We start from the raw sequence: 26,356 nt of genomic DNA, 5'->3' as shown, positions 1-26,356 counted from the left end.
GTGACCCACTCAAGACTTTCCCTCATGTTCTCTGCTCATTCGGCGGCATGGTGTCTGTTTTTTCTGCATATATCATAAGCCCCAGTTGTTCAGTGTGTATATTACACGTGTGTCTTTGTCCGTTCAGTTTTATCCTGTTGCTTTCTGATACAACACAGGTGCCTTTTTACTGGAGAAGTTGCTGTGAGGACTAGGGCTAAGCAGGTAAAGCACGGAGGGAAGAGAAAATCTGTTGGGAGCTTTTACAACCTTGCATGCTGGCTCTGACTGGGAGGGGCCTTCCTGGGCTGTCAATCTATTTAGCATCAACCAATCGTTTCGTCCTGCCTGAGAATTCCGAGAGAGCCCCGCCTTCTCTGCTGAGTGTCCTCTTTCCCTCTCTTTAGTCTGTTGGAAGCCGTGTTTGCTTTGTCGGCAACATTTTTATTCTATTGATGTCTCAGAGGGAGGGGCTGTAAGTGCCAGTTCATGAGAAAGGGGTGGACGATCTGGAGAGGAACTTGAAGCTACTCTCCTCTGTGAGTCCCAGTACTTCTGCTGTGTAGCAAACGGGATTGAACCAAAAATTCGGCAACCGAATTGCTCTGGTGAGTGAAACGTTCCTAAACTTTTTCCATATCCGTCCTGGTTCTATGAGGCGGGAGGAAACCACTCTGAAAATAGTTATTTTTAGACCCTTGGGATCTTTTTTAGCGCCCCTAAAAACTGTTTGAAGCCTTCCTGTTCTAGAAGGTGTGGAATTTTGTCAGAGTTTGTGAATCGGCGGTGGGGCGGGGGCAGGACTCACCGATTTCGCCGGCTGGCACGCATTTCTTATGGGTGGGATCATACGTGGTGGACGGCGGGCAGGCGCAGCGGAAGCTGCCACGTGTGTTCTCACAGCGCCCGTGGGCACAATTCGATTCGTCCAAACACTCGTCAACATCTGTGGGGTGAGGGGGGAGAGAGAGAGAGATGGATCAGGCCCCTGCCAGACGAGGAGAGGAAGAAAGACAGATGCACCGAGGACATCTTGGTGAACAAAAAGAAAAGCCACCGGTCCCAGGTCACGGAGGGAGTACCAGGGCTCAGCGAGGAACCCGAACTCAGATCTCTGAAACGGCAAAGACGGTCTTCTAACCACGACAACGCATCACCTTCCCTTCCACTCACGGCAACAGACAACCTTCTGTTTCGCGGAGGGCGGTGGATCCGTGCCGGATTTCAGTACGAACTGTCCCAGAGCCCTCCAAGGAACCGACCCAGTTTGGTGGGTTTGGCACCTTGGAAAGCGGGAAGAAAGTTCGGAGCAAAACCTGGAGCGGATTCACCAATTCTGCGCAAGCAGAGGCGCCCGCCTGTCCTGGTTGGAGGGGGGGGCTACAATAGCCGTGCACAATGTGTTTGCGGATGTGCAAACACTCCCCCACACACAGACGATCCTCCCCCCCCACTCCTCTTCTTACCAACACACTCCAGCAGATTGGCATCGTAGTAGAAGCCTTGCTTGCAGTAACACTCGTAGCCGGGCTGCGTGTTGACGCATTTCCCTTCCTTGCAGATTTCCGCGCCAAAGAGGGCGCACTCGTCGATGTCTGGAAAAATAAACACGGGAGGGGAGGCTTATCAACCCGAAACCTGAAACCCCCCCACACCTCTGCAGAGCTACAGAAACAGCAACACACACACACCGCCTGGTTCTGGACCCCACGCAGCGAGAGACTCACCACGATGTGCGGGGATCCCATAGTTTAGGATGGTGTCGTCCAGAATGAAGCCTTTCCCGTCTGGGCAAAGAGTGTGGAACTCGACTATTAAACAAGAAAGAGAAAAACGAAGAGAGAGAAAGAGGGAAGATGAAGAAATCAATACATCTATCTATCTATCTATCTATCTATCTATCTATCTATCTATCTATCTATCTATCTATCTATCTATCTATCTATCTATCTATCCAGTCATCTAGCTAGCTAATTTATTTAAAATATTTTCCTCTATCTTTCCTTGAAGAAAGGACTCAGAGCAGCTCCCCTCTTTAAAACCCAAGACTGAAGCCAAGGGTAGCGAATTATCCGAGTATTAAACGCTTTAATGACCTTCTACGACGAAGGTGAGGTGCAAGGTTAATAAAAGAGATTTAGAAGCACCAACACGCCAACCATCTTGTCGATCACGGAGAGAAAGCCGGCCTGCAGAGGGAAAGGTCTCTCGGCCTGCGGGCGGAAGGACCGCCAAGAGTGGGGGGGGGGGGCAGCCTGGCCTCCAGTGGCAGGGAGTTCCACAGTCTCCGGGAGCAGCTCCCCCGAGAAGGCCCTGTGCCACCAAACGCCCCAGGAAGGGTGTCGGGACTGAAAGGAACACCAAAGGCTCTCAAGAAATGCCTTCTGGGCAATTTTTCACGAGCCCCCGCAAGACATCCTTCAATTTTTCAATTCAAGGGACCCAAAACGACATTTTCCTCCCATTTCCGGGCATCCTTGGAGTCTGTTTCACCCGGGGCTGGGCTCCCCTCCCCTCCCCTGCCTTCCCGCTTACTCGAGTTGAGGACGGGGCAGGGGTAGATCTCACAGTGGTCCCCCCAGCCGGCCCCGAGCGAGCAGCAACACTCCTGGCGCGTGATGTTGGTGGCGAGGATGCTGTCGCAGAAGACGGTGTCGTCGAAGTTCAGGTAGCACTCCTTCTTGTTGTGGGGCAGCTCTGTGGGGGGGGAGGTAAGCAGACAGGGAGAAAGATCACTCCCCACGGCCAAGAATCGGCCCTCCCTTTCGGCATTACCCGGCGTCTCCGCCAAGAGTACGGCTCTTCGGAGCCGCACGTTGCCCTTTGGAACTCTCTCCCACTGGATTCCTCACCCTCGCAGCTCTTGCCGTCCTCGGAAGGGGCGAACCCCTCATCGCACACGCACACGAAGGAACCATCGGTGTTCTCGCACGTCCCGTGCAGGCAGAGGTCCGGGTGTTTCGCACACTCATCGATGTCTAGGGAGGAGCCAGCAAACAAGGGTTGGTGAAAGAGGGAAAGATAGATAGCTGCACCCGCCATGTCCACATGGGACCGGCCCCAAGCGCGCCCCGCGCATGCAGAAAACGGGCGATCATAGCAAATGCTATATAGCATGGTAAAAGAAAAAAGAAAAATCCAGGAAAAAGTTATTTTCACATGCATTACCAGAACTGGCCACTAGAGGGGAGAAGGATTCATAACATGGTCTCTGGCTCCCTCTAATGGCCAGATCTGGTAATACATGTGAAAATATTTTTTTTTCTTTTAATATTTCTAATGTTTTCAGGCCACGGATGAGTGAAACCACAGACACAGATCCCTCGGATGATGGGGTGGCCCTATTCTATATCCAGATTCAGCTCTTGATGCAAACCCATCCACAGCTACGTGGGCAATGTTCTTGGTGGGAAGTTCCTCTTCCCCCCAACCTTTTAGGATTACAAGTCCCAAAATCCACACCGAGTGAAGGAATTCTCAGGAAAAGAATGACCCCCCCCCCAGCTCTGTATGTCTTGCCATCTTTATAGTGGCAGGGAGTTCCCCCTCCATGAGTATGGTTTTCACCCCAAAAGGAAGATGGAAGTGGGAGGATGATGGGCATTGTAGTCCCACCCCTCCGAAAAGGTGGCAGGGACAAAATGGGCAGGCTGTCCTGCCCTTCCTGCCTTTATTCTAGGTCACAATCCTGCCATGGGGAGGCAGTTCCCACACACCTTGGCATTTCCGCCCGCCCTCCAGCTGGTAGCCAGCCCGGCACAGACACTGGTAGGATCCCACGGTGTTCACGCACTCGCCTCCCACGCAGGCCGCTGGGAAGTCGCACTCGTTGACATCTGGAGGGGATTTTGAAAAACGGGTGGTTCCGAAAAGAGACATGAAGGTGGACATTGATGGCGAGAAACGTCTGAGATTTGTTTTTGGAGGATATCCGCCCCAAATCTCCAAAGCCTCGTGGCCATAATGTTGGAATGTTTACAACCTCGCACGCTGCCTTTAGTACGTTTGGCTGAGAAGGACCTTTCTTGCCTGGGGGTGGCTGTCCGTCAGGCCAGGATCAACCAATCGTTTCGTCCTACCTGAGAATTCCGAGAGAGCCCCGCCTCTCTGCTGAGTGTCCTCTTTCCCTCTCTTTAGTCTGTTGGAAGCCGTGTTTGCTTCGTTGACTGCTGACCGGTGACTAACGAAACATTTTTATTCTACTGATGTCTCAGAGGGAGGGACTGTAAGTGCCAGTTCATGAGAAAGGGGTGGACGATCTGGAGAGGAACTTGAAGCTACTCTCCTCCACAAGACCCTGTATTTCTGCTCTGGCTCAAAAGGAGAATTTTAACCAGACGTTCAAAACTCTGTAACACATACCTCTTCCCACTCCCTTTCCAAAATCCATCTGCCGCCCCCCCCCAGGTCACATGAGCGTCTTTACCACTCAACTTTCTTTCATTTTAAAGTGAGGGGCTAGAATGTGACACCCAATGCACAAACTCTGCACATGCTCAGAGGATCAACGACGGCTGGGGCTTCTCCTTCTCAACCCTGGGAATGGCATCGGATGCAGAGGCACTCTGCACACGGTCAGAGGATTACCCGGAACTGCTTCTCCTCCTTCTCAAGCCTTGGGGAAATTATTTTGAGGGGTGTGTGCGATCCCACCTTCGGCACCATCCGAACTTTTTAAATATTTTTAAAAGGTCCCCCCCCCGCCGTTTTGCTCTCACCTTCACACCGTGGACCATCCTTCACAGCCTGGAAACCAGCCGGACAATGGCATTTGAAGGAACCCAGCGTGTTCATACACACCCCGTGAGCGCACAGTGACCCGTTTTCACATTCATTGACATCTGCAGGGAGAAAAGGGGAAAAAAACCCACACAGATTTCCCCCCCTCCCAGCTCAAGGGAGAACAGCATTTCTAGACATCATTGCTGCATTTAGGTCTGCATTTCCGGATCACGCCGTGGCCTGTTGCAAACTGAGACGGGAACAACGGCATGGGCCGAAATCCCGGCGTTGATTTGCCCCAAGTTAATAAATCAGGGCAGGTTTGGTTTGTTGTACAGTAGGACCCCCGTCTGTGTGGGATCAGTCTCCGCTAATTTATTTATCCAGGGTCTGAAAAGATTAAAAATATTAAAATAAAAATCCAAATTTTTTAAAAAATACAGCGGTGCCTCGCTTCACGAGGATAATCCGTTCCAGCGAAATCGCTGTACAGCAAAATCCTCGTCAAGCAAAATAAAAAAGACTATTGAAATGCATTGAAAACTGGTTCAATGCGTTCCAATGGGCAAAATACCTCAGCGTCCAGCGAAGAACCTCCATAGGGTAGCCATTTTCCAATGTCTGTGCAGTTAAAAATCAGTCCTGAACACAGCAGGGAGCCATTTTGAACAGCCGGCGGCCATTTTGAAAACCCGACGATCAGCTGTTTCGATCATCTTAATTCGAAGAATCGGTTCCCGAAGCAGGGAACCGATCGTCGCAAAACAGATTTTGCCCATTAAAACATAGTTTTGCGATCACAATAGCGATCGCAAAAACAACACTGTAAAGTGGATTGGTCGTCAAGCGGAGTAATTGTTAAGCGGGGCACCACTGTATATATTTTTTAACGGCGAAGTTACCAAAAGTGGCCACTTGAGGGAGACAGAGACCATGCTAGAGAAATTTATTTCCACTATGTCATTACCAGAAATGGCCACTCGAGGGAGCGATAGACCATGTTATGTATAACGTTCTCTATTAAAAGGGCTCTCTATTATCCATGTTTTTCAGTATCCGCGGGGGCAGCTGGAACCGATTCCCCTGCGGATGCAAGGATCCTGCTGTACTCCAAAGTCAAATGCGACTGCTCAGTGGATCGGAAGGAGGGCCAAGGCTTAGATAGCTGTATTAACGGGGCATTGCCCGTTGACCCCTTGCAGCCCCACCATTGGCTGCTCAGTGGTGAGGTCACCGCCCCTGACCTAAGTAGGTGTCCTCCGGATAAGCAGGGCTCGGCCCGGTTACCAGTGCAGCTGCGAGAGTCCGGCGCGGGGACAAATCCATCGCCGCAGGTGCAGCGGAAGGATCCGGCCACGTTCTCACACCACCCGTGCTTGCAGACGGCGTCTTCCGAGCACTCGTCGATGTCTGGAGGAGGAGAGGAAGAGTCATCCTCACACCTGCTTCCCTCCAGAGGAGCAGAAAGCGAGGGAGCATTTCCATGAGCTCTCCCGAAAAACCAAAGAAGGACCCCCGTATCTGCGGGACGGAATCGATTCTAAGCCCTCCGCGGATGCTGAAAACCGTGGACAATAGCAAGTAGTATACACAGCACAGTAAAAGGAAAAACATTCAGAAAAAAAAGTATTTTCACCAAGTATTACCAGGACTGACCACTAGAAGGAGCCAGAGAACAGGCTAAATATTCTCCTATAAAACACGTTGCATGGTCTCTGGCTCCCTCTAGCAGCCAAGTCTGGAAAATACATCCTGAAAATACATATTTCTAATTCTTTTTCCTTTTAATATTTTCAGACCGTGGATACGGATCCCGCAGATACAAGGGTCCTACTGTCCTGGCTTTCCCCTCTTTCCTCTTCATTGCTTTCTCCTTTTGTGCTGAGTCTTTCTGAGACTGCAAGTGCGCTGGCCGAGATCTCATGGCATCGCTCTGCCCCGTTCGGTCGGAACGCGCGCCTCCTCATCACCAGCACATCGCTGCTGATTAAGGAGTTTTGTTCTTAATTTCGGGGTGCACAATGTCACGTCCGCCAAAATAAAACCCAGGACAGGCTCCTGATCCTGAACAGAGGATCCTGGGTTGAACTTCAGGAAGTCCAGAGTTAGAAGTGAGGGTCTTACCGTAACACACTCCGTTCTGGCCTCGGAAGCCCGGTGGGCAAGGGGTACATTTGTAGCTGCCCGGCCTGTTTTCACACCTCCCATCGGGGCAGGTGGTGGGGTCCGAGCACTCGTCAATATCTGCAAAGACGAGGATTACAAAAAAAACCCAAACAATGGCATGAAAACATTAAAAGACACCATTAAAAAGAGAGAGAGAGAGAGAGCAATGTGGAAAATCAACATATTGGTCTGTTCTGGCCAGAGATAATTAAAAAATGCATCCAGGCCTAGCTGTTTGCAAACTTTGGGATACAGATTTTCCAATTAAATGGGGCTGTTTTGCTGGAGGGGGGGGGGAGAGGGATCGTTTGGGCCTTCCTGGCCCAAATTACATTTTGGGTCATGGAGAAGTTGTACCTGTAGAACATCCGTGCAACTGTTCTGCCCGGGCAACAACAACAACAACAACAACAACAACAACAACAACAACAACAATAATAATAATAATTTCCCCAGCTTCGTACCTTCGCAGAAGGGCTGCCGAGAGGGCTTCGGTCGGTACCCGGCGTGACATTCGCACTTGTAATAGCCCGGGAAGTTGATGCACGACCCACCGTCCCCACAGACGTGGGGCTTGGCGCACTCGTCAATATCTGCAAGGGGGTGCGGAGGGGGTGTAAGTCAGGGAAAAAGAAAAGAGGAGGGGAAAACCGTGAGAGAGGGCTGCGGACCGAGGTCGTCCCCTCCCTGATCTTCCCTGCTCCGGACCCCCCCCAAGCCACGGACACACACACACACACACACACACACACGCCCCGGCCGCCTCACCCATGCACGAGCGCACGCCCTTGTGGACCTTCAGCTGGAAGCCTCGGTTGCAGTGGCAGTTGTAGGAGCCCCCCGTGTTCATGCACACGCCCTTCCCGCTCCCGCACGGGTCCGACTCGCACTCGTTCACGTCTGAAAAGGGGAGAAGACGAGGAAAGACCTCTGCAGCCTGCTTTGCAGGTACGGACAACTCCTAAAATCAGATTCTTCCACCATTAACTGGGTTTTTTTTCTTGTCCTGCTAACATTCCCCCCCTCCTGTGCTTCATTTTACCTGGAATGATCAGCTGTGAAATAGCAACCCTCGTATCCACGGGTGATCGGTCCCCGCGGATACTGAAAAACGTGGATTATAGTGAACACGATTATACTAGCCAATGTTATGCATAGTATGGTCTCTGGCTCCCTCTAGTGGCCTTTTCTGGTCACTTCATAGTTATAAATATATATGTTTCTGATTTTAATATTTTTAGGACTCTCAGTGAATCCGCGGATACCGATCCCGTGGATAATGGAGCCCTGCAGCCGCACAGTCCCGGGGAAATCTGATTTTCTGAGCACGACTCCCCCAGCAGATCCATTTGCATTTTTCCTGCCGATCGGAGCTCGGAAGGCAACGGTCCACCGTACACACTCCTCATTTAAGAAGGAACCCTTCCGTGGGCCGAAGGGGAACGTGGCAGGCCACGGCACGGGGCCGCGGGCCACCGGAGGGAAGGCGGGCCTCACCTATGCAGTGCTTCAGCTGAGGGTGCCGCCGATAGCCTTGGTAACAGTGGCACATGACCCCGGTCGATCCCAGGACGCATTCGCCCGGCCCGCAGAAGTTCCGATTCAGTCGGCAGATGTCCGTCTCTTCGGGGAAAGGCAGAGCGAGAGACAATGAGGGAGGACCCGCCCGGAGACGCCCCGGGGAATTCTTTCGCTAGGCGGCCCAAACCCTCCCACTTTGGGTCAAGCTCGGAAATCGGCGCTGGCGCTCGTTCTGCGCCACTCTGTGCACGAGAGAGAATACAGGATGCCCCCCCAGGCCTCCCCCGTATCCATGGGGAATCGGTTGCAAGCCCCCCCCCCACGGTTGCTGAAAACCGCGGAAAATAGCAAACGCTCTGGATAGCGTGGTTTCTGGCTCCCTCAAATGGCCAGTTCTGGTAACATCCACTTCAGAAGAATATATTTCTAGGATTTTTTTAAAAAAAATGTTTTTCAGACAACGAATAAGTGAATCAGCGCATACTGATTCTGTGGATACTGGGGTCCTACAACAACAACAACAATAATGATAATAATAATAATAGGAACAGCATATACACTGTGCTGATATTTAACAGATACTTAGGATGTTTCTGGTTTAAATGCTTTCATAGTTTTGAGTGACTGTGGCTGGTATTTCTGAATCATCCCCATCATCATCATCATCCTCTTAGAACTGCCGGGCTGGAAAGGCCTGGTCCCCGGAACCAGATCACGAGGAAACCCGGCATCCGGTCCCAGACGCCGGAACCGCGGCCCTGCCAGAAGCGACCTGGGTTGGGGGGGGAGGCGTGGGGGCTCACCTGTCACCTGGGTGGGGGCCATTTCGATGGCGCTGACGCGCCGGTCCTCCTCTGGGTACTTCACCACCACCGCGGCGGTCGGCTTGGCGAGGATGGCTGGGAGGCAAAAAACGGGCACCGAGTTCCAGAGATGGAAACCAAGGACCCTAAAAAAGGCGGCCGCCCCCCCGGTTCTCATGGCCAAGCCCAGGAGAGGGGCTGCGGATCAAAACGGCCCCACTGAAGAAGACTCAAAGGGCTCCCCTTACAGTTTGGTAACAGAGACTCGGGTTCAAATCACCCTTCCGTGAGTTAACCCTGGGCTAATCCTACCATCTCAGCCTGGCCTACTTCACAGGGCTGCTGTGAGGACAAGGTGGAGAGGAGTGTAGCCAGCCGCCCCCGCCCCACCCCGGATGCCGAAAACCCCGGATGAGAGCAAACCTCATACACAGTATGGTTTCTGGCTCCTTCTAGTGGCTGGTCCTGGTCATTACACCATGGAAATATGTACAGTGGTGCCTCGCTTAACAAGCACAACCTTTAACGAAGAATCCGCATAGCGATTTGAGCTGTTTCGTTTACTGATTTTCGCATAGCAATGTTTTAAAAACAGCTGATCGGCAGTTCCAAAATGGCCGCAGGGGGGGGAAAATGGCTGCCCGCAGGGTTTTCACGTCCATTCCTCGCATACCGGGCAGCGAAAATGGCGGCCGTATGGAGGATTTTTGCATAACGGTGAGTTTTAAGGCTTTTCCTTTTTTGCATAGCGACGAATCCGGAAAGCAACGATTTTTCCGGAACGGATTATCGTCGCTATGCGGGACACCACTGTATTTCTATAACACTCTCTATACACAGAACAGTCTCTTGCTCCCTCTGGTGGCCGCTTCTGGTAAATACATGATGGAAATACTGATTTCTGAGTTTCTCATTTTTAATCAATTTTTTGGTGAACATTATTCTTGACCACAGGGGTCCGTGTCGCAGACTCACCAGGGTAACGGTGCCTAAGGGTTGGGGTGTTGACGTAGAAGACGAGCTGCTCTTCCGAGGTGGTCACGAAGCTGGGCAACTGTCGTAGGAGAGGAGAAGAAACGGGCAAAATGAGCGGACAGGAGCGCTTAATTTCACCAGCACTGGGCAGAGTGGGGGGGAAGAGACACCAAGCGATGGACCACCCATCGTCCACCCCTAGGGTTGGACCAAGCCTAGCCTCAGGGGAGGCTCTTTGGTCTCCCAAGAATTCTGGGAAATGGAGTCCCCCGAATTTTACACCCGTAAGTCGCCGTCAGCCTCTTTTCCTTGTTGGTCCTTGCTGTACGAGTTTGGGAGACTCACCATCACTGGCGTAATGACTAAAAAAAAATGAGATGCAAAAAAATGAAGTTAGAGCTTCCACCAAGAACCAAGGCTTGGGCTTCTATGACGAACATCCTGAAAAATCATACTACGGTTTATTTTCAGGCTAGGTCTGATTTTGGGGGAGAAAGGGTATTGCCAGCCAGTGGATAACCGAATCAGCGGATATGGATCCCGTGGATACCAGGATCCCTACTGTTGTTCCTTCACACCACTACCATCTGTCTCGGATTAAAAGACTGCACCAAAGATTAACACGGGATGGGTCCCATCATCCCCAGCTCCTTCCGTGGGGGGGGGGGAACGGGACCGGCTCACCTTCTCGCTCCTGGGAATCGCTGCCCAGGGGAGGCGGCCGAGTGGGGAGTTCCGCAGGCTGCTGCTGCTGTTGCTGCAAATCGGTGGCCCCATCCGGGTGGATCTGGAGGGTGAATTCGCTCTCCCCCTGGATCGTCAGGGTCTGGTGGGAAGTCAAGATGTGGTAGCCTTTCCCCGCCGGGCAAATCTCTCTGAAAGAGGCTGAAGAAGAAGAGAACGTGGGAGAATGTAGATGTGAGGTAGGTAATCCTCATCATCCTACTAGGAAGAAAGGAAGGAAAGAAGGACAGAAAGAAGGAAGGAAAGAGCTGATGATGGATAAGAGGAAGGAAGGAAAACCTCAAAAAAACTGAAATGGACTACAACTCCCAGAATCCCCCTAGCAGCTGGGGGATTCTGGGACTTGTAATCCAAAGTTTCCACTTTTTTTGAGCCGTCTTTTGATGCTGAAGCTATAGATCCGAAAACAGTGCCTCCCCCACCCCCATCTCCGTGGGGGGTCAGTTCCAAGCTCCCCCTCCCACGGATGCTGAAATTCGTGGATGTTACCAAACGCTATACATAGCATGGTTTCTGGCTCCCTCTCATGGCCAGTTAGGGCAATGTCACCTTCAAAAATAATATACTATATATTTCTAGGTTTTTTTTTTATTTTTCCTTTTCGTGTTTTTGATCTTTTCAGCCGAGAAGAGGGGGAAGGGCTTTGCTCCCATCGGGGAAACTGAGGCAGGAGGGAAAGGGACGCTGGCCTCCCTCCCGCACACACTCCTCCACCCCCCGCGGCCCGCTTACCGGTTCCATCGGCCGGGCAGCGTTCGCACCGGGCCCCCCAGGCCTTCCCCACGCTGCAGCAGCAGGTCTGACGGCTCAGCTTGGTGGGGAGAGGATGCTGGCATTGGTGTTCGGGGCTGACCAGGCGGAAGCACAAACTCTTCTCCCCGGCCTTCTCGGCTGTCCTCCCCCCCCCCAAGAAAGAGAGAAAGGTGAGTCAGAATTCGTTGGCAGGGCTTTGAGACCCCCCCATGTCCGCCCCCCCCCACCATTGCGATCCCTGGGGATCTCGGTCCTTCTTCACCGCCTGTCCTACCTCGAAGGGTGGTTGTGCAGAGGTTAAAAAAAATCAGGGGAGGGGGGGAGGACTCCACTGGGTGTGGGGTGGGGGAATTTCATAGGCCGCCCATCTAGAGAACCCTGGAGGAAACGCAGGATGTAAAGAAGAACGAATCTGTGAAGGCCGCTATTTATCTACTCAGAGGCAGAAGGGACTCTGAGCATGCGCAGAGTGCAAAGCCACAGACACAGCAGAAAGGGGCACCCAAGCGGGACCGCAGCACAGAAGGAGCCCCAAGGATATGGGGCCATCTTCTCGCTCCGGATGACAACTCCCATCCCTCGCTGCCGCTAGCCGTGGAGGGTGATGGGGTTTGTAGTCCAACACGGGCCGGGCCATTCAAGTCTCCAGGCGATGCTCGGTTTGTGGAACCAGGGGTGGGGAATCAGGGACCCTCGGTGCCCATCGGCCCCCGGCTGGGCGGGATTCGAACTCCCAACCTAAGCCACTGAGCTCTCCCGCGGCCCTCCTCTGCCTCCTTGATTTCCGTCAATGGGGAACACACACACACACCCCGCAGAGCACTGCAGCTTAAAGCCCAGGGCCAGCCGTTCCCCACCTTGGACTACAACTCCCAGAAATTCTGGCCAGGGGTGAAGGCTTCTGGGAGTCGTAGTCCGAGAACCTCGGGGGGGACTCAAGGTGGGGAACGGCGGAAAGGATCAGGTTGGTGTGTGTGTGTGTATGTAGATCAAGGTCAACACGGAAGGGAGAAAGGGGGACCCCCCCCCGGCTCGAGATACATACGCACGCAGTGGGTGCGTGACGGCCCCAAGACATGGCCCGGTTTACACGCGCAGCGGAAGCTCCCCTGGGTGTTCAGACATTCGCCCCCCTGGCACACGCCCTGCATGGCGCACTCGTTGATGTCTGTCGGGAGAAGGGAGAGACAGAAGGTTATTACTGGGGAGAACGAGCAGCCGCTTGCTGAACGCTGGATGCTCGGGACGAGCGGACTACAATACCCAGAGGTCTGCAGGAATTCCCCCCACCCCCACCCCCCCACCCAGCCAGGTTTCTGGGAGGAGGCTGGCATCAAGGAACCCAAGCCCCGACACTCGTTTTTCTGATGTTTACGAATTCAGATTCCAGTGGCCGGTGGAGAAAACATGGGGAAATCGTGGGCGGGCGAAACTCCATGGGAGATACAAGGAATTATGGGCCTGGTAGGTTTTAGAGAGGCTAACGGGCAGGGACTACCATACCCATAAGCCCTTGCACCTCTCCCAGTCCTCGCCCACCAATTTCCCTCTCTTTGGTCTGTCACCCCCCCCCCCAGAATTTGGAACTCCTTGCCACTGGAGGCCAGGCTGGCCCCGTCTTTGCTCTCCTTCCATAGCGGGGTCTCCATGACCATTTCTTGTGGGTCAAAACCTTACCCTGGCAATGACTGCTGTTCAGACGCTTGTAACCCTGCGGGCAGTCGCTCCCCGACGTCTTCTGCACCCCCAAATCTGAAAAAGAAGAAAGCTCAGGCTGTTTCTTGGGTCTCTTATCTCCACCTGCCTTCGATTCGGCATAATGGGGACTAGGATCTTGACCAGGAGGACGCTGAACTCACCACCACCGCAAATGCTGAAAAACGTGGATAATAGCAAACGCTATTTTAATAGTAGTGAATGCTATACACAGTGTGGTTTCTGCCACCCTCTAGTGGCTAGTTTGGGTAATACCTGGTGAAAATACTTTTTCCCTGGATTTTTCATTTCTTTTACCATGCTATGTATTGTGTTTGCGATTATCCACTGTTTTCAGCATCCGCGGAGAAAGGGCTGGGAACCGTTCTCCCACCGATATGGGGCGGTTCCTAGTGTATTACACTGCCCATCTTCTGCAGCCAGTAGTGCTGCTGCCTGGGGATTAGGGGAAATGTAGTCCAAAGTGGCCAAAGGTAGGGTTCTGCTCTCCCAAGACTCAGGACAGGTGAGAAGACTTACATTGCAGGTGGGGGCACTTGTGACACTTGTTTTGGCCCCAGGAAGTCCCGACACTCCCGCAGCAGTCTTCCTGCTTGGTCAGGCCGGGAAGAGGATTGCTCCCGCACTGATCCAGGCAAAGAAAATGGGGGGGGGGGGGAACAGAGATAAACAATGAGGGTTTGCAGATCCCATCCTGGCAAGACATAAGCCACGATCGTTCTCCCTGATCTTAGTTCCCATCAACCTTCACCCCGGTGTGATAAAGGACAGCTTGATATAATTCAAGAGACTAGACCTCATTGAGGGTGCAGCTACATTGACATATAAATCAGGAAAGGGTAGGGATCGGAGCATTTCCCTCTGACTGACAACCACATGATGTAAAAGTCAACGCGAATCAGCCCGGATTCCTCCCTCCCTCCCCATCGGTCGTTCTTTCCTACACCGCTGGGGGCTTCTACTTTAAAAAAAACACAACATAGTAGATCCATTTGCATCGGTTCAGAGCGTAGGATCGCCTGAATGGATGCAGGAGAGCATGTCCCGGGGGGGCGGTGAAGGTGGTCGGCATGCAGAGAACTGGTACTTCAATCAGTTGTAAACAATGGCCAAGGGGCACCGGTGTTACACCAAGGGCACCTCGACACCCTCACCCACAAAGAAACTGAGAGAGAAAGAGAGACTGTGAGGAGGAAACGGCCACTCAGACCTTGTTTACTGCTTGTTAAGGTGGATCTGCTGTAGCCCTGCCTCCTGCATGCAAATCAGGAGAGCAACAGCCGGGCCACCTTAACAAGCTGCGAACAAGGCTGTTTTGCCCGTTTCCTCCCCTCTCCTTGTGTGACCAGTTAAGGCAGATTCGAAAGGAAACACTTTCGGCCCTAATCACTAAAGACATCATCCCACTCACCGACTGTTTGGGCATCGTCTCCTGGAAGCAGCGCCCCAGAGGTTTCTGGGTGGGGGGCCGGGTGAAGGCCGGTTTGGGGGCCGGGTGCTGGATCAGGTGCTGCTGCCCCCCCGGCCCACCCCCCTCGGAGCTGAGGCTGTCGATGCGGTGGACCTGCACCGAGGCGTCCGGAGGATGATGGACACGGACGTTGACCAGGGGTTGATGCACCTGGACTGGGGGTGGAAAAGGTGAGTGACCCACGGCCGCTCCCACTGACCTTAAAAGTACTGCTCTGCCCCCCCCACCCGGCACTCTACACATGCTCTGGAGCTTCGTCGTTTCCCTTTCATTTCCTCTGGCTTGGTTCTGATCACGAAAAGACGATAAGGAAACGGCCGGCAGAGATGTGTTTAGGAGGATGAAGGCAAAGCCTGGTGCCTCCGTGTCCAAAAAATATTAATAAACCATTCATGTAAAGCATAGTCTCCTCACCTTGTGGGGAAAATAATCCTAATTTTGGAACACAAAATGGTTTTTTTTTTTCTATTCCTTCTCTGGGGCAGGAGCAGACCTTTTCATAAGCCACTCTGTACTCTGCCCCGTATTTATTTATAAAGCATAAATAAATATAAGTATTTAAAAATATATAAAGTACATAAATATATATGTGTGTGTGTATATTTAGGAATAAATGTTCCAACCACGACCATAGGATCTCAGGGCAGGGTATAAAAAGAAGCAGTTTAAATCAGCCAAAACAGTTTATAAAGGAATTTAAGCCTCATTCACGTTCAAATCAGTGTTTCTGATCATGCACAGAGTGTTTTCATCATTCTTTTAAGCGACCTCGCAGCAATCTCAGCAGAACTCAGCATGAGCCAGGGCACTTCCCCCAGACTAGAAAACACTCTGCACAGGCTCAGAGTTTCATCTCACATCCAGTAAGACCCCCCATATCTGCGAAGGATCGGCCCGAAGCCCCTCCGCCAGAGGCTGAAAAAGGCTATTATAATAGCGAACATTCTGTTCTCTGGCTCCATCTCGTGGCTTGTGCGGGTCATGACAACATGGAAATATAAATTTCTGCAGGGAACGCGATACGTAGAACGGGTCTCTCGCTCCCCCTAGAGGTCAGTTGTGATAACTACATTGTGAAAAATATGTACAGTGGTGCCTCGCTAGACGATGAAAATCCCGTTCCACTGAAATCGCTGTTTAGCGAAATCATTGTCTAGCGAAAAGCATTTCCCCATCGGAATGCATTGAAACCTGTTTAATGCGTTCCAATGGGGAAGAATTGTCGTTGTCTAGTGAAGATCGGCCGTAGGAAAGCCGCTTTGCGAACCGCCGATCCGCTGTTTAAATCGCTGTCTTGCGAAGCTTAGGTCCCGAAAACACCCGTTTTGCGAGCGCGGAGGGAGCTGTCAAAATCGTCATCTAGCGAAAATCGGTTTGCGAAGCAGGGACCAAACATTGTGCAGCGAAATTCACCCATAGGAATCGCTGTTTTGCGAATCGCGATCGCAAAAAGCCAATGTCTAGTGAAAAAACTGTCATGTGGGGTAACTGTCCAACGAGGCGCCACTGTATTTGGGGGAACACACCCCACTCTCCCTCCGTGACGGTCAGAGCCCGCCTAAAATCCATTCTATTCCCCCCCCACGCCCAGAGCCCACCCCTCGAATCCCCGCTCCCGGGTACCTTCCGATGAGTGTTGCCCCGGTCCGAGGGGCACCATGAAGGTGGAGTGGCTGATGGTGCCTTTTGAACCCGGCCCGGACGCCGTGTCTCCGTGGCTGTCAGAGATGAGCTGGACTGCGTAGATGGCGTGCTTGCTGGACCCCGTCTCCATGGGCAGCCCCTCGAAGGGGACCCGGGCCTGTTGCCCGTCACCCTGGCGAGCCACCGGCATCTGGCAGAAGCGTCCGGTGAATTCCGGCGGGCACAAGCAATGGTTCCCGGAAGTGCACTGGCCCCCGTTCATGCAGGGCACGGGACAAACCACTGCGGAAGGAGAAGCGGAGTGGATGATTAACAAAAAAAGGACAAGCACGGATTAGTTCCACACCCCGAGAGCCGAGATCCGGCGACCGGGGTTGGAATCTCTCTCTCTTTACAGTCGGACCCCTCGTATCCATTTGGGTTTGGCTGCAAGTTTTCCCGTGAATGCTGAAAACTGCAGATAATAGAGAACACTTTACCTAGCATGGGGGGGAGAATTCAGAAAAGAATTTTCACATGCATTACCAGAATGGGAGACTAGAGGGAGCCAAAGAACATGCTATGTATTATTCAACAGATAATTCAACAGCTCCTTCTGGTGGCCAATTCTGGTATTACACTTTTTTTCCTGGATTTTTTTAATTTTTAATATTTTCAGACTGTGGATAAATGGAACTCTGGATAGTGATCCTGAGGATAGAGGGGTCCTGCTGTATCTATTTCTACCACAACCCACTCTCCACTGTGCGGTTTACTTATTTAGAACATATATATTCCGATGATCGCAGTGCGGGCCGTAAGACAACGCCGAAACTCATCTGAATCACTTCGAAAGGGAATAAGCCAAGATCCTAAAACTGCAAAGCCTTTTAGCTGAAAATCACATTTTAGATTGAAAATTAAAGTCAATGAGGATGCAAACCTGCCTCCCTGGGTCCATCATCATCATCATCTTAGATCGCCAGGTGATCCCAGCAAGAACATACGGAGACCAGCCTTCCCAGTTCCCATGAGTAAAGATGCTTTTTCCCAAATTGTCCCTCAGAGAAAGGGGTGGGTTTCCATTCGACTACATCTCCCATCACCCTAACCTGATCGTCTCAGAATGATGGAAGCGGTAGTCCGCCCTTTTGAGAAGGCACCAAGCTGGTTTATTTTAGACCCTCCCCCCGTTTTCCCATGAAAACCATGGGAGGCGGGCGTAACTTAAGTTCCCTAGTTTTCAATGGGTCTCCTCTCATCGGGACCGGCGCCGGACGAGGCCCGAAGCTGGGACCCAAACATTTAGACCCTTTTTGCCAGCAGAGCAATGGCGCAGGACCAAAATCAGAAGGGCTTCGTAAGGTCAACGGAGGAGGAAGGGGGGGGGAGCAGCCACCGAAAAGGTCCCACGTTCCAGCCCCACGTGCCACGGAGAGAGGCAGAGAGAAATCTCCACTTGTCCGGTTTAGAGGCGTAAAATTTCCAAACACGGCCATTTTCCCCCCAGAAAAAAAGTTATAATTTTTTTTCTCCAGAAAAGTTGATTTTTAAACTTGCTTTCGCTTCCGATGGGGTGTTCCTGCAACCTCGCATGCAGCCTGTTTGCCCGAGAGGGGCCATTCGGGACTGGGGAGCCTGCCTGTCAATCTCCCCAGCCCCAACCAATCCTTCCTTCCCTGCCTCTGGATTCCAAGAGAGCCCCGCCTCCCTGCTTAGGTGCCTTTTCCCCTCCCGGTCGCATGGCAAGCCGAGAGTCTACCGGAAGTCTGCTGGCCAAAGCTGTCATATCTGTCCGTTTGGTGTTCGCCATCTGAAGCGATTTACGAATGTCTTAGACTGAGTTACTGAGACTGTAAGTGCCAGTGAATGAGGGGGAGAAAAAAAAACAGGGGTGGTCTATTGTGGGGAACTTGAAACTATTCTCCCAGCGCTGGAGGAATGGACCAGAAATTCAGAACTCCGTAACACGCTCAAAACAGAGCGAAGCGCAGGTGAGTTCACAAGCGCTCGGGTGAGCGGAACGTCTCAGACAGGTGGGAAACCCGCCAGCCTGAATAAATCCATGACTCAGAAGTCGGATCGCGTTGCCCGAACCGTTTGCACCGCAACATTCTAGACCTCAACGAGCCGGGCAGGTGTCAACTTGCTGAGTTTAGAAGCCAAACTGGCTAATTGCCCTGGCATTTCCTGCCATCAGGCACCGAAACGGGACATTTTGTTAAAAAAAACGGAACCCACCCTAAATAAGTCACACCTTATTATTCTCAGCCAGGGGGTTTCCTTTCAATTTCCCATGATATTTTTTAAAAAAATCAAATAGATTTACATTTTTTAAAACAACGATGTTCAACATTCTAAAACATTAAACATTTGGATTTTTTTTTAAAAAAATGTACATCTGGATTTAAATCGGATTTAAAGAGAGTCCCGCCTTTCGGCTTGGGGCTTTTTCCCCTCTCAAGAGTCCATTGAGGTTGGTTGCTCAAAGCAGTCACGTCTGTCCGTTTGCTGTTGAGCGGTTCACAACTGTAAGTAAATACAGTGGTGCCCCGCATAGCAACGATAATCCGTTCCGGATAAATTGTCGCTATCCGGAAACATCGCTATACGGAAATAAAAACCCCATAGGAACTCCGTTTAATGCGTTCCTATGGGGGATAAACTCACCGCTAAGCGGGAATCCTCCATAGGGCCGCCATTTTCGCCGCCTCAGTAAGCGAGGAATCGGTGCGAAAACGCTGCGGGCGGCCATTTTTTTCTTCCAGCGGACATTTTGGAACCGCCGATCAGCTGTTTTCTAAACATCGCAATGCGAAGATCAGTAAGCGAAACATCGCAATGAGATTGCTTTTGTGATCGCAAAATCCACATCGCTATGCGGATTCGTCGTTAAACGGGGTGCTCACTATGCGAGGCACCACTGTAATTTTTTTAAAAATTCTTTCTACCATTAAGGTCTCAGAGTGATTTATGGAGACGGTAAGCGCCAGTTCATGAGGAAAAGGGGTGGACTATTCTAGGGAACTTGAAGCTATTCTCTATGTTGAATCCCTTCTGCCCTTCTGTTGAATATAAATCAGGTCTTTTGTAAAGTTAACGCCTCTTCATTTCCCAGCCGAGACCAACCTGAGCGCAAATGCTTTGCCTTCCGGGGATGTTTCTGAACCATCCACCGTTCCTCGGCAAACTCGCTTCTGTTCCCAAAACGGGAAAAGACCTTCAGCGATCATCGCGCAGAACCCAGAAGCCAAATAAAGGCGGGTCGAGGCTTTGGGACCGTCTGCCACCGCCTCCGATGCCCTGACCGATCCACGCCACCCAGTCCTCTGGAATTTCCCCCCCACCTCTGGATCCTTTTGGACCATAACTCCCATTCGCCCCCTCCAGCAGGCTCTGTGGCTGGGCGTCATGGGATTTGTAGTCCGCAACACCCAGACGGACAGGCCACGTCCGTTTCCAGAGCTTCGGGTTGGGTTTCCCTCCCCCCCAAGCCTGGAGATGCCGGGAAGAGAATCTGGGGGATTCCCTGGGGAAATAACATAATTAATATATAATATAATTAATTGAGGGGGAAAAAACCCAGGATTCTGTGCTTCGCTGGAGCTAAATTCTGTTCTACGATGTTTGTAAGGCCCTGGTGAGCCCGGCTTCATAGCGGAGTGGAAACGTCACCGGTCAAGCCATCTGTATCTTAAGGACTTCTTTGAATTACATTTCAAGAAATGGGGGAACGCGGGGTCCCTGTTGACCGGCGGTAACAACAGCGGTAACCAAGCGCCTTGGCAGGCGGTCCGAAATCTCGCCGTAACTAATGACTTCTTTTACAAGGATTTTTCCATGCCTTATTGCTTCTCGCTCGCGCCCCCCTCGTCCCTTCTCCGGCCAAACCCTTTTCCCCCAGCCGGGAAAGTCAACAAGTGCGGCGGTGTTGTTTTTTTTCCTGGCGCTCGGCGTGCCTTGAACTCGAGCGGGACAGAAACCAAATTTTGGAGAGGAACAGAGACGCAGGGAGGGAGGGAGCCGAATCCCCCCCCTCCCCGGCTTGGCTGAAACAGACGATGGAAAATGGGGTGCCGTCTTCACACACACATACCCCCGCCGGCTACACGTTCTGGCCTCCGACCAAAATCAGGCCTGATTAAAAATCCTGGCTCTCTGCACGTTCCCCGAAGACCCACCCCTTGGCTGGCGAACGGTCCTCGCTGGCCAAGGTTCCACCTATGGATTCCATTAGCCGGAGGGGACATTTCGCTCCTGGAAAATACCACCACCCCCTTTCCAAACTCGTCCAAAAAGAAAGAGAGAGGCTTCGGGACGAGAGCCCCTCCGCTCCGCCCTTCGCTCCGAACCACCAGGCGGTTTCAAGGAAAGGGGGGGGGAAACTGGCAGCCGACCACCAAGGCCAGCTGGTAAAGAGATCCAGGCAAAGAGATCCAGAGTCTCCGAATCCAGGAGGTGCCCATTGGGGAGGGGTGGGGGAGCAAGGCCCTAAAGTGCGTGCATGCGCACGGGGGCGGTGTGCATGCATGCATTCATGCATGCATGCGTGCATGCGTCTCTTTCTCTCTCTTTCTGCATCCACCCTTTCGCCGTTCCAAGAACGCCAGACGGAACAGCGAATTCCACAGGTCCGGGCAAAACATTCCAAACTTTTTCAAAGTTTGCTTTGAGAAGGCTTAAAACAATAATAACATTTCATTGTCCTTTGTAAAAAAAATTTTTTTTGGCTTTCCTGCCCGGGAAAGGGGGGGCGCTGGCTTTCCACCCCGCCGGGCCTGATCCTTTCTACTTTGTTCACGGTTGCGCAGCACAGAGGATCATTTCTTCCAACTTTTTCGGCCGCACCAGGCTGGCTCCGATCCTATAGTCACAAAGAGCCCCTCCACCCCCACCATTCCTGCTAACCTTCCATTCCTCTCCACATAAACCCTTTCCAGCAACCGTGACGACACCCCTGTAAAGTAGGCCGGTTACTGATGTAAACGCCGGCGGGGCCACCCAAGGGTACGAAAACCCAGCTCTTTTGCTTGGTTCAAGACCAGCTCCGATGCGGTTCGGAGGGAGGGTTGTTTCGTGACAGTGTGCAATAGGTTCTGAGTTCGAATTCTGACAACAGGGGGTGAAAGCCTAAAGAACCCTTTTTTTGAAACCTTGGAGAGAGAGAGAGAGAGAGACACTGCCAGCCAGGGTAGGCGATCTTAAGCTAAACAGGCCAACGCTGTGACTTCTAAAGCAGATTTCCCCCTCCCCCCGAACGTTGAGGACTAGGATCTTAACTGTGACAACGAGGTCTTGCGGCAGCAGGGGAGGCGAGAACCCCAATTACTTGTCGTTGCCGTCGTGCGCTGCCAAGACACTTCTGACTCATTGTAAACTCAACCTGTGGCTTCCTCAAGGCAGTCCGTCTATCTCACATTTGACTTTCCTCATTTCCTGCTCCTTTCCACCTTCTCCGGAGGATCCCGGCTCCTCATGAGGAGGCCGAAGGAGGAGAACCTCCGTTTTAACATTTTGGCCTCCAAAAGAGACTCCGGACTTGATCTGATCTAGAAAGGGCGACTTTTCATGCACCCAAAAATACGTTATTTCTTTCCCGCGCCTTCTAGGCTTCGGAGCGGAGTTGGATGATGATTAAATTAAAAAGCGGTGGAAACGTTTCTTTAATGCCAGGTGATGCTCTTTCTGACTATCCACGGTTTGGGAATACACAGAAAGGGCCTCTCCTATTTCCCCCTCCTCTTCCGCCAGGTCCTTCCCCTAACCGGCGATACCAGGATTTGAACCCACAACCTTCAGCAGACAAACCACGTCTCTTCCCTTAGGCTCGCGTCCCCCCCCACCTCCGATCCGGTGTTTAAGAGGATTTAATTCAAGGAAACAAACAAACAAACCAAAAACTCAGGAACGCGAGGCTCGAATCCTGATTTTAAAAAGTTTTCGGCAGCAAATAAGTTTAGAAAAAAAATTATTTTTCTGATCTCGAGAAACCCTTTTTCTGAGACCCCCTTTTTTTGGAGAGGGGATTTTTTGGGGGGGGAGTTAGGGTTCATCCCCGGCAAGCTCTCCCCATGGCCTTCTCCCCCCCCCAGTAGTCTCGGCCTCGCGAAGGGCTCCGGGCTGCCCCCCGGCCACGCGGAGAGGCTGCCCGGGGCGGCCCCAGGAGACAGGCCGGGAGAGGATGAGGTAAGCTTTTCCGCCAGCCAAAAAAAGCAGGGGCGGGAAGGCTGGATGGCGGGGAGGCGGAAAGCGGGGGGGGGGGGGGAAGCGAGCGCGCTGGCCGCCGCGGAGGCCTGTGTGTGTCGGCGCCGACTCTCCAAAAACAGAGGTGGGGGGTGCCAAACCAGGAGGCCTTGGGGGGCATGCTCTCCCCCCCATGTGTCCTCAAGTTTTTCAAAGCACTTTCCAAAACTTAGACCCAGTATAAATAATAATAATAATAATAATAATAATAATAATAATAATAATAATAATAATAATAATAATAATAATAATAATAATAATAATAATAATAATAATAATAATAATAATAATAATAATAATAATAATAATAGAAGGCTGGCTCTTCTCTCGGGAGGCCCAGTGGGGGGATTCGAACTCCCAACCCCGCAGCCAGAGGCCTCTCTAGCACTGAGCTATCCAGTAAAAGGACCCTGTCCTTAAGGGGGGGGCATCCAGAGAAGCGCTCTGCCCCAAAAGACGAGGGTCTAGGGCTCGCCCCCCCGACGCCCGTGGGGTGCCCACCCGAAAAGAATCCTAAGGGCGCCAAAGTGGGGGTCAAGAAGGGCAGGAAATGATTTCCTCAACCAGGGACTGTTTTTCCCCCCCAAATGGTCGGACCAAAACCCGCTGCGGCCTGGATGGATCGCTGGCTAGATGGGCTGAGGATGATGGGGGGGGCGTACACTCCGGCACACCTGGCCGGCGTCCCTTTCTTCCCAAATGTTTCCCAACCTCCCCTAATGCAGGTGTGTTGGGTTGTAATGGGGATGATGGGTGTTGTAATTCAAGGCACCCCTTAGCAAGGGGGAGTCGGGGTTGGATTACAGCTGTCGCTAAGGGACTGGAGGCGATGGGAAGTGTAGTCCCCGGGGGGGAAAACACCTCAGCGGAGAGGGCTGTGGGATTACAGGCCCCACATGCCACAGCCTGGGGATGATGGGAGCTGCAGTTGACAAAGCTGTTAAGGAGGTGCGCTGGATCCCCTTGTCTGGGGAGGATGGGAGTTGTAATTGAGGAAACGCTTTCATAAGGAGGTGTGCTGGACCACAGCCCCCCCACACCTGATGGTCTGGGGATGATGGGAGTGGTAGCCTGATAAACCTTTTAGAAAGGAGGTGTGCTGGACACCCAGGCATGTGGGGGATGATGGGAGGGGCAGCCTGAGCAACCCTTTAACAAGGGGGGGATGTTGGGCTACAGACTGTCCGGGGATGATGGGAGTGGGAGTCCCACCCAGCCTGCAGAGAGAGAGAGAGAGAGGAGGGGGGAAAGAGCCCTCATGCGTCTGGGGGATGATGGGAGGGGCATCCAGAGCAACCCTTTAATAAAGGGGGAGGGTGTTGAGCCACAGACTGCCTGGGGATGATGGGAGTGGGAGTCCTAAAGAGAGAGAGGGAGAGGGGGGGGAAAGGTGAGGAAGGAAGAGGGGGAACCGGGAAGGGGGCGTCGGGGGAGACCCTCTCTGGACCCCCACCCCACTCCCACCCCTCCGGGGGGGGCGCCTGTGCTCTCTCTCACCCACGCGGAACCCGGAACCGGTGAGGGTGTCCATGGCGTGCCCGTTCTCCCCGATGAGGGTCATGTTCGAGCCCGGCTTGCAGCTGTCCCGGCAGTGGCCCTTCTGGCACGTCCGCTTGCAGATGAGCGGCGCGAAGACCACCTTGAAGCGCTCCAGCCCCGAGGATGATGAGGATGATGATGATGATGGGGACGAGGAAGAGGACGAAGAAGAAGAGGACGAAGAAGGGGCGGCCGCCCCCCCGGAGGCAGCAGCCACCCCGGCGTCGGCGGCGCCCGGCCAGCCCAGGGCCAGCAGCACCCAGAGGACGGCGGCCAGACCCCCGGTGGGCATCCTGGCATCCCCGGAGGGCCCGGGAGGGAGGGAGGGAGGGAGATGGGGGGGCGGCCGCCTTTGCCCCCCACCCCCAGCACCGACGGGGCGGGGAAGCGGAGGAAGAGGAGGAGGAGGAGGAAGAGGAGCGGAAGCCCCCACCGGGAGGGAAGCAGGCAGGCGGGCAGGCAGGCAGGAGGAGGAGAAGCCCCGCGCCGCCGTTCCCTTCCCTTCCCTTCCCTCGCCCGCCCCGTCCAGTCCAGCCTGACCCCTCCCTCCCTGCCTTCCCTCCTTCGGCCAAAAGGGGGCGGGGAGAGGAGAGGAGAGGCGGGTCCGTCCCCCCCCCGACGGGGAAGGGAGGGAGGAGGAGGGACGGTTCCCGGGAGCGGCCACCAGGGGGCGCGCCCGAACACCCGCCCGGCGGCGACTCGCTCCTCCCTCCCTGCCGCCCCCCCGACGGTCCGCAGGCCGCCCGTGCGGGGGAGCCGCCCGAGGACACACACTCTGTGTGTGTGTGTGTGTGTGTGTGTGTGTGTGTGTGTGTGTGTGTGTGTGTGTGCTTCTGGAGCCATGGGGGTAAGGGGGGGCAGAGAGTGAGAGAGAGAGAGAGAGAGAGACCAGGTGGGACCAGGAGCTGTGGGTTCGAATCCTGGTCGTTGCCCCCCCCCCGGGAACTTGGGGGGTGGGGGGGAAGGCTACAGAGGGGAGTCCACCCTTTGGGCAAAAAAGTAGGGAGGGAAAAAGGATCGCCTAAAAAAAAATAATAACGCACTTTCGAGGTACATCTCCACTAATTCCAAAGAGTTCAGTTTACATCACTCTTAAAATGGAAATAAAATAATAGAAAAGAGCCGGTTCTCGGGGCACACCGCCGCTAAAATAAAATAAAAATAAAAATAGCTGGCTTTTGAGTCACACACCAGTCTTCATTTTCAGGCCCACCCTTGGAGCGGGATTTCGTGGCAGGGCTCCGCGGCTATTTAAATAGGGCCTCAGGGTGCCGGACCTCAACGCGAGAAGACGCTGCCTGTCAGACCCCCGCCTTGTGGGGCTTTTTCTCATGAGCGGCGCTCAGTTGAGCCAAATCTCAGGAAACCCAGCGGGGAATTCGAACTCCCAACCCAAAGGGGCTCAGCCTCCACCCGCAGGGCTACGCGCTCCTGTTTGGAATTGCACACCGTCTGGACAGCATGCTTTTGGTTACACATGGGTTTCCCCCCCCCCAATCCAGAAAGAATAGTCAATCAATAAATATTCAATAAACACCCACAACGGCGATGACCCCAAAGGGGTCCAAAGGGGTCGGCTGGACCCCAAACACAGGATCTCTTGAATTCGGCCCCCCCCCGATCCAGGGGGTCAACAAGGACCTTTGAGCAACAGAACCTCCACCTGCTGGGGCACTCTACCTCCAAAGCCCCAGTGGTTACAATGTTCAAACAGCCACAGTAGGCTTTTGGGTGAGGATGATGGCCCTCGGTCCTCTTTCATCAAGGCCCTGATGACTCCGTGGCCCTTCTGTTCAAATTGGTGAATTGGCCTCTGGTGCAGCGAAATTAGCCTGCACGTTTGGGGCAAATCGGCGGTCTTGGGGGGCGTAGATGGGGGGTCCCCCCCAGTTCCCCCCAGCGGGCTTCCCGGAGCAGGATGCTGCCTGTGGGTCTGATTCTGCATCGGGGACCCTGATCTGCTCCTGGATCTCAGTCCTGCTGTTTTTTTCTCCGGGCAAAGAGTTTTTTTCTTTGCATTCAAAAGAGAAGGGGTTAATCACAGACAATTGTGCAGTGTGTGGGATGGGGAGGGGTGTGTGTGTGTGTGTGTGTGTGTGTC

General features: G+C 53.0%; 1 protein-coding gene across 1 annotated transcript in view; it reads right to left on the bottom strand.

Annotated features, from left to right (window-relative positions):
- LTBP3 (latent transforming growth factor beta binding protein 3) overlaps nucleotides 1-24,712 on the bottom strand; it is a 29,570-nt gene extending 4,858 nt beyond the window's left edge. Inside the window, exons 1-23 of the mRNA XM_072984443.2 lie at nucleotides 24,214-24,712; nucleotides 16,474-16,776; nucleotides 14,791-15,005; nucleotides 13,899-14,004; nucleotides 13,341-13,415; nucleotides 12,709-12,831; nucleotides 11,643-11,801; nucleotides 10,851-11,051; nucleotides 10,512-10,528; nucleotides 10,167-10,245; nucleotides 9,192-9,287; nucleotides 8,365-8,490; nucleotides 7,636-7,767; nucleotides 7,332-7,460; nucleotides 6,826-6,945; nucleotides 5,989-6,111; nucleotides 4,698-4,820; nucleotides 3,696-3,815; nucleotides 2,832-2,957; nucleotides 2,515-2,676; nucleotides 1,707-1,790; nucleotides 1,446-1,574; nucleotides 788-925 (exon numbers count right to left, since the gene is read on the bottom strand). Coding sequence (XP_072840544.2) covers nucleotides 788-925; nucleotides 1,446-1,574; nucleotides 1,707-1,790; nucleotides 2,515-2,676; nucleotides 2,832-2,957; nucleotides 3,696-3,815; nucleotides 4,698-4,820; nucleotides 5,989-6,111; nucleotides 6,826-6,945; nucleotides 7,332-7,460; nucleotides 7,636-7,767; nucleotides 8,365-8,490; nucleotides 9,192-9,287; nucleotides 10,167-10,245; nucleotides 10,512-10,528; nucleotides 10,851-11,051; nucleotides 11,643-11,801; nucleotides 12,709-12,831; nucleotides 13,341-13,415; nucleotides 13,899-14,004; nucleotides 14,791-15,005; nucleotides 16,474-16,776; nucleotides 24,214-24,547 — 3,220 coding nt within the window. The 5' untranslated portion in view covers nucleotides 24,548-24,712. The remainder of the gene's footprint in view (nucleotides 1-787; nucleotides 926-1,445; nucleotides 1,575-1,706; nucleotides 1,791-2,514; nucleotides 2,677-2,831; nucleotides 2,958-3,695; nucleotides 3,816-4,697; nucleotides 4,821-5,988; nucleotides 6,112-6,825; nucleotides 6,946-7,331; nucleotides 7,461-7,635; nucleotides 7,768-8,364; nucleotides 8,491-9,191; nucleotides 9,288-10,166; nucleotides 10,246-10,511; nucleotides 10,529-10,850; nucleotides 11,052-11,642; nucleotides 11,802-12,708; nucleotides 12,832-13,340; nucleotides 13,416-13,898; nucleotides 14,005-14,790; nucleotides 15,006-16,473; nucleotides 16,777-24,213) is intronic.
- Nucleotides 24,713-26,356: the final 1,644 nt, after the last annotated feature.

Source organism: Pogona vitticeps, chromosome 15 (assembly GCF_051106095.1).
Source record: "Pogona vitticeps strain Pit_001003342236 chromosome 15, PviZW2.1, whole genome shotgun sequence".
NCBI lineage: Eukaryota > Metazoa > Chordata > Lepidosauria > Squamata > Agamidae > Pogona > Pogona vitticeps.
Note: the sequence above shows the minus strand (reverse complement) of the source record. Positions and strands in the feature narration are given on the sequence as shown.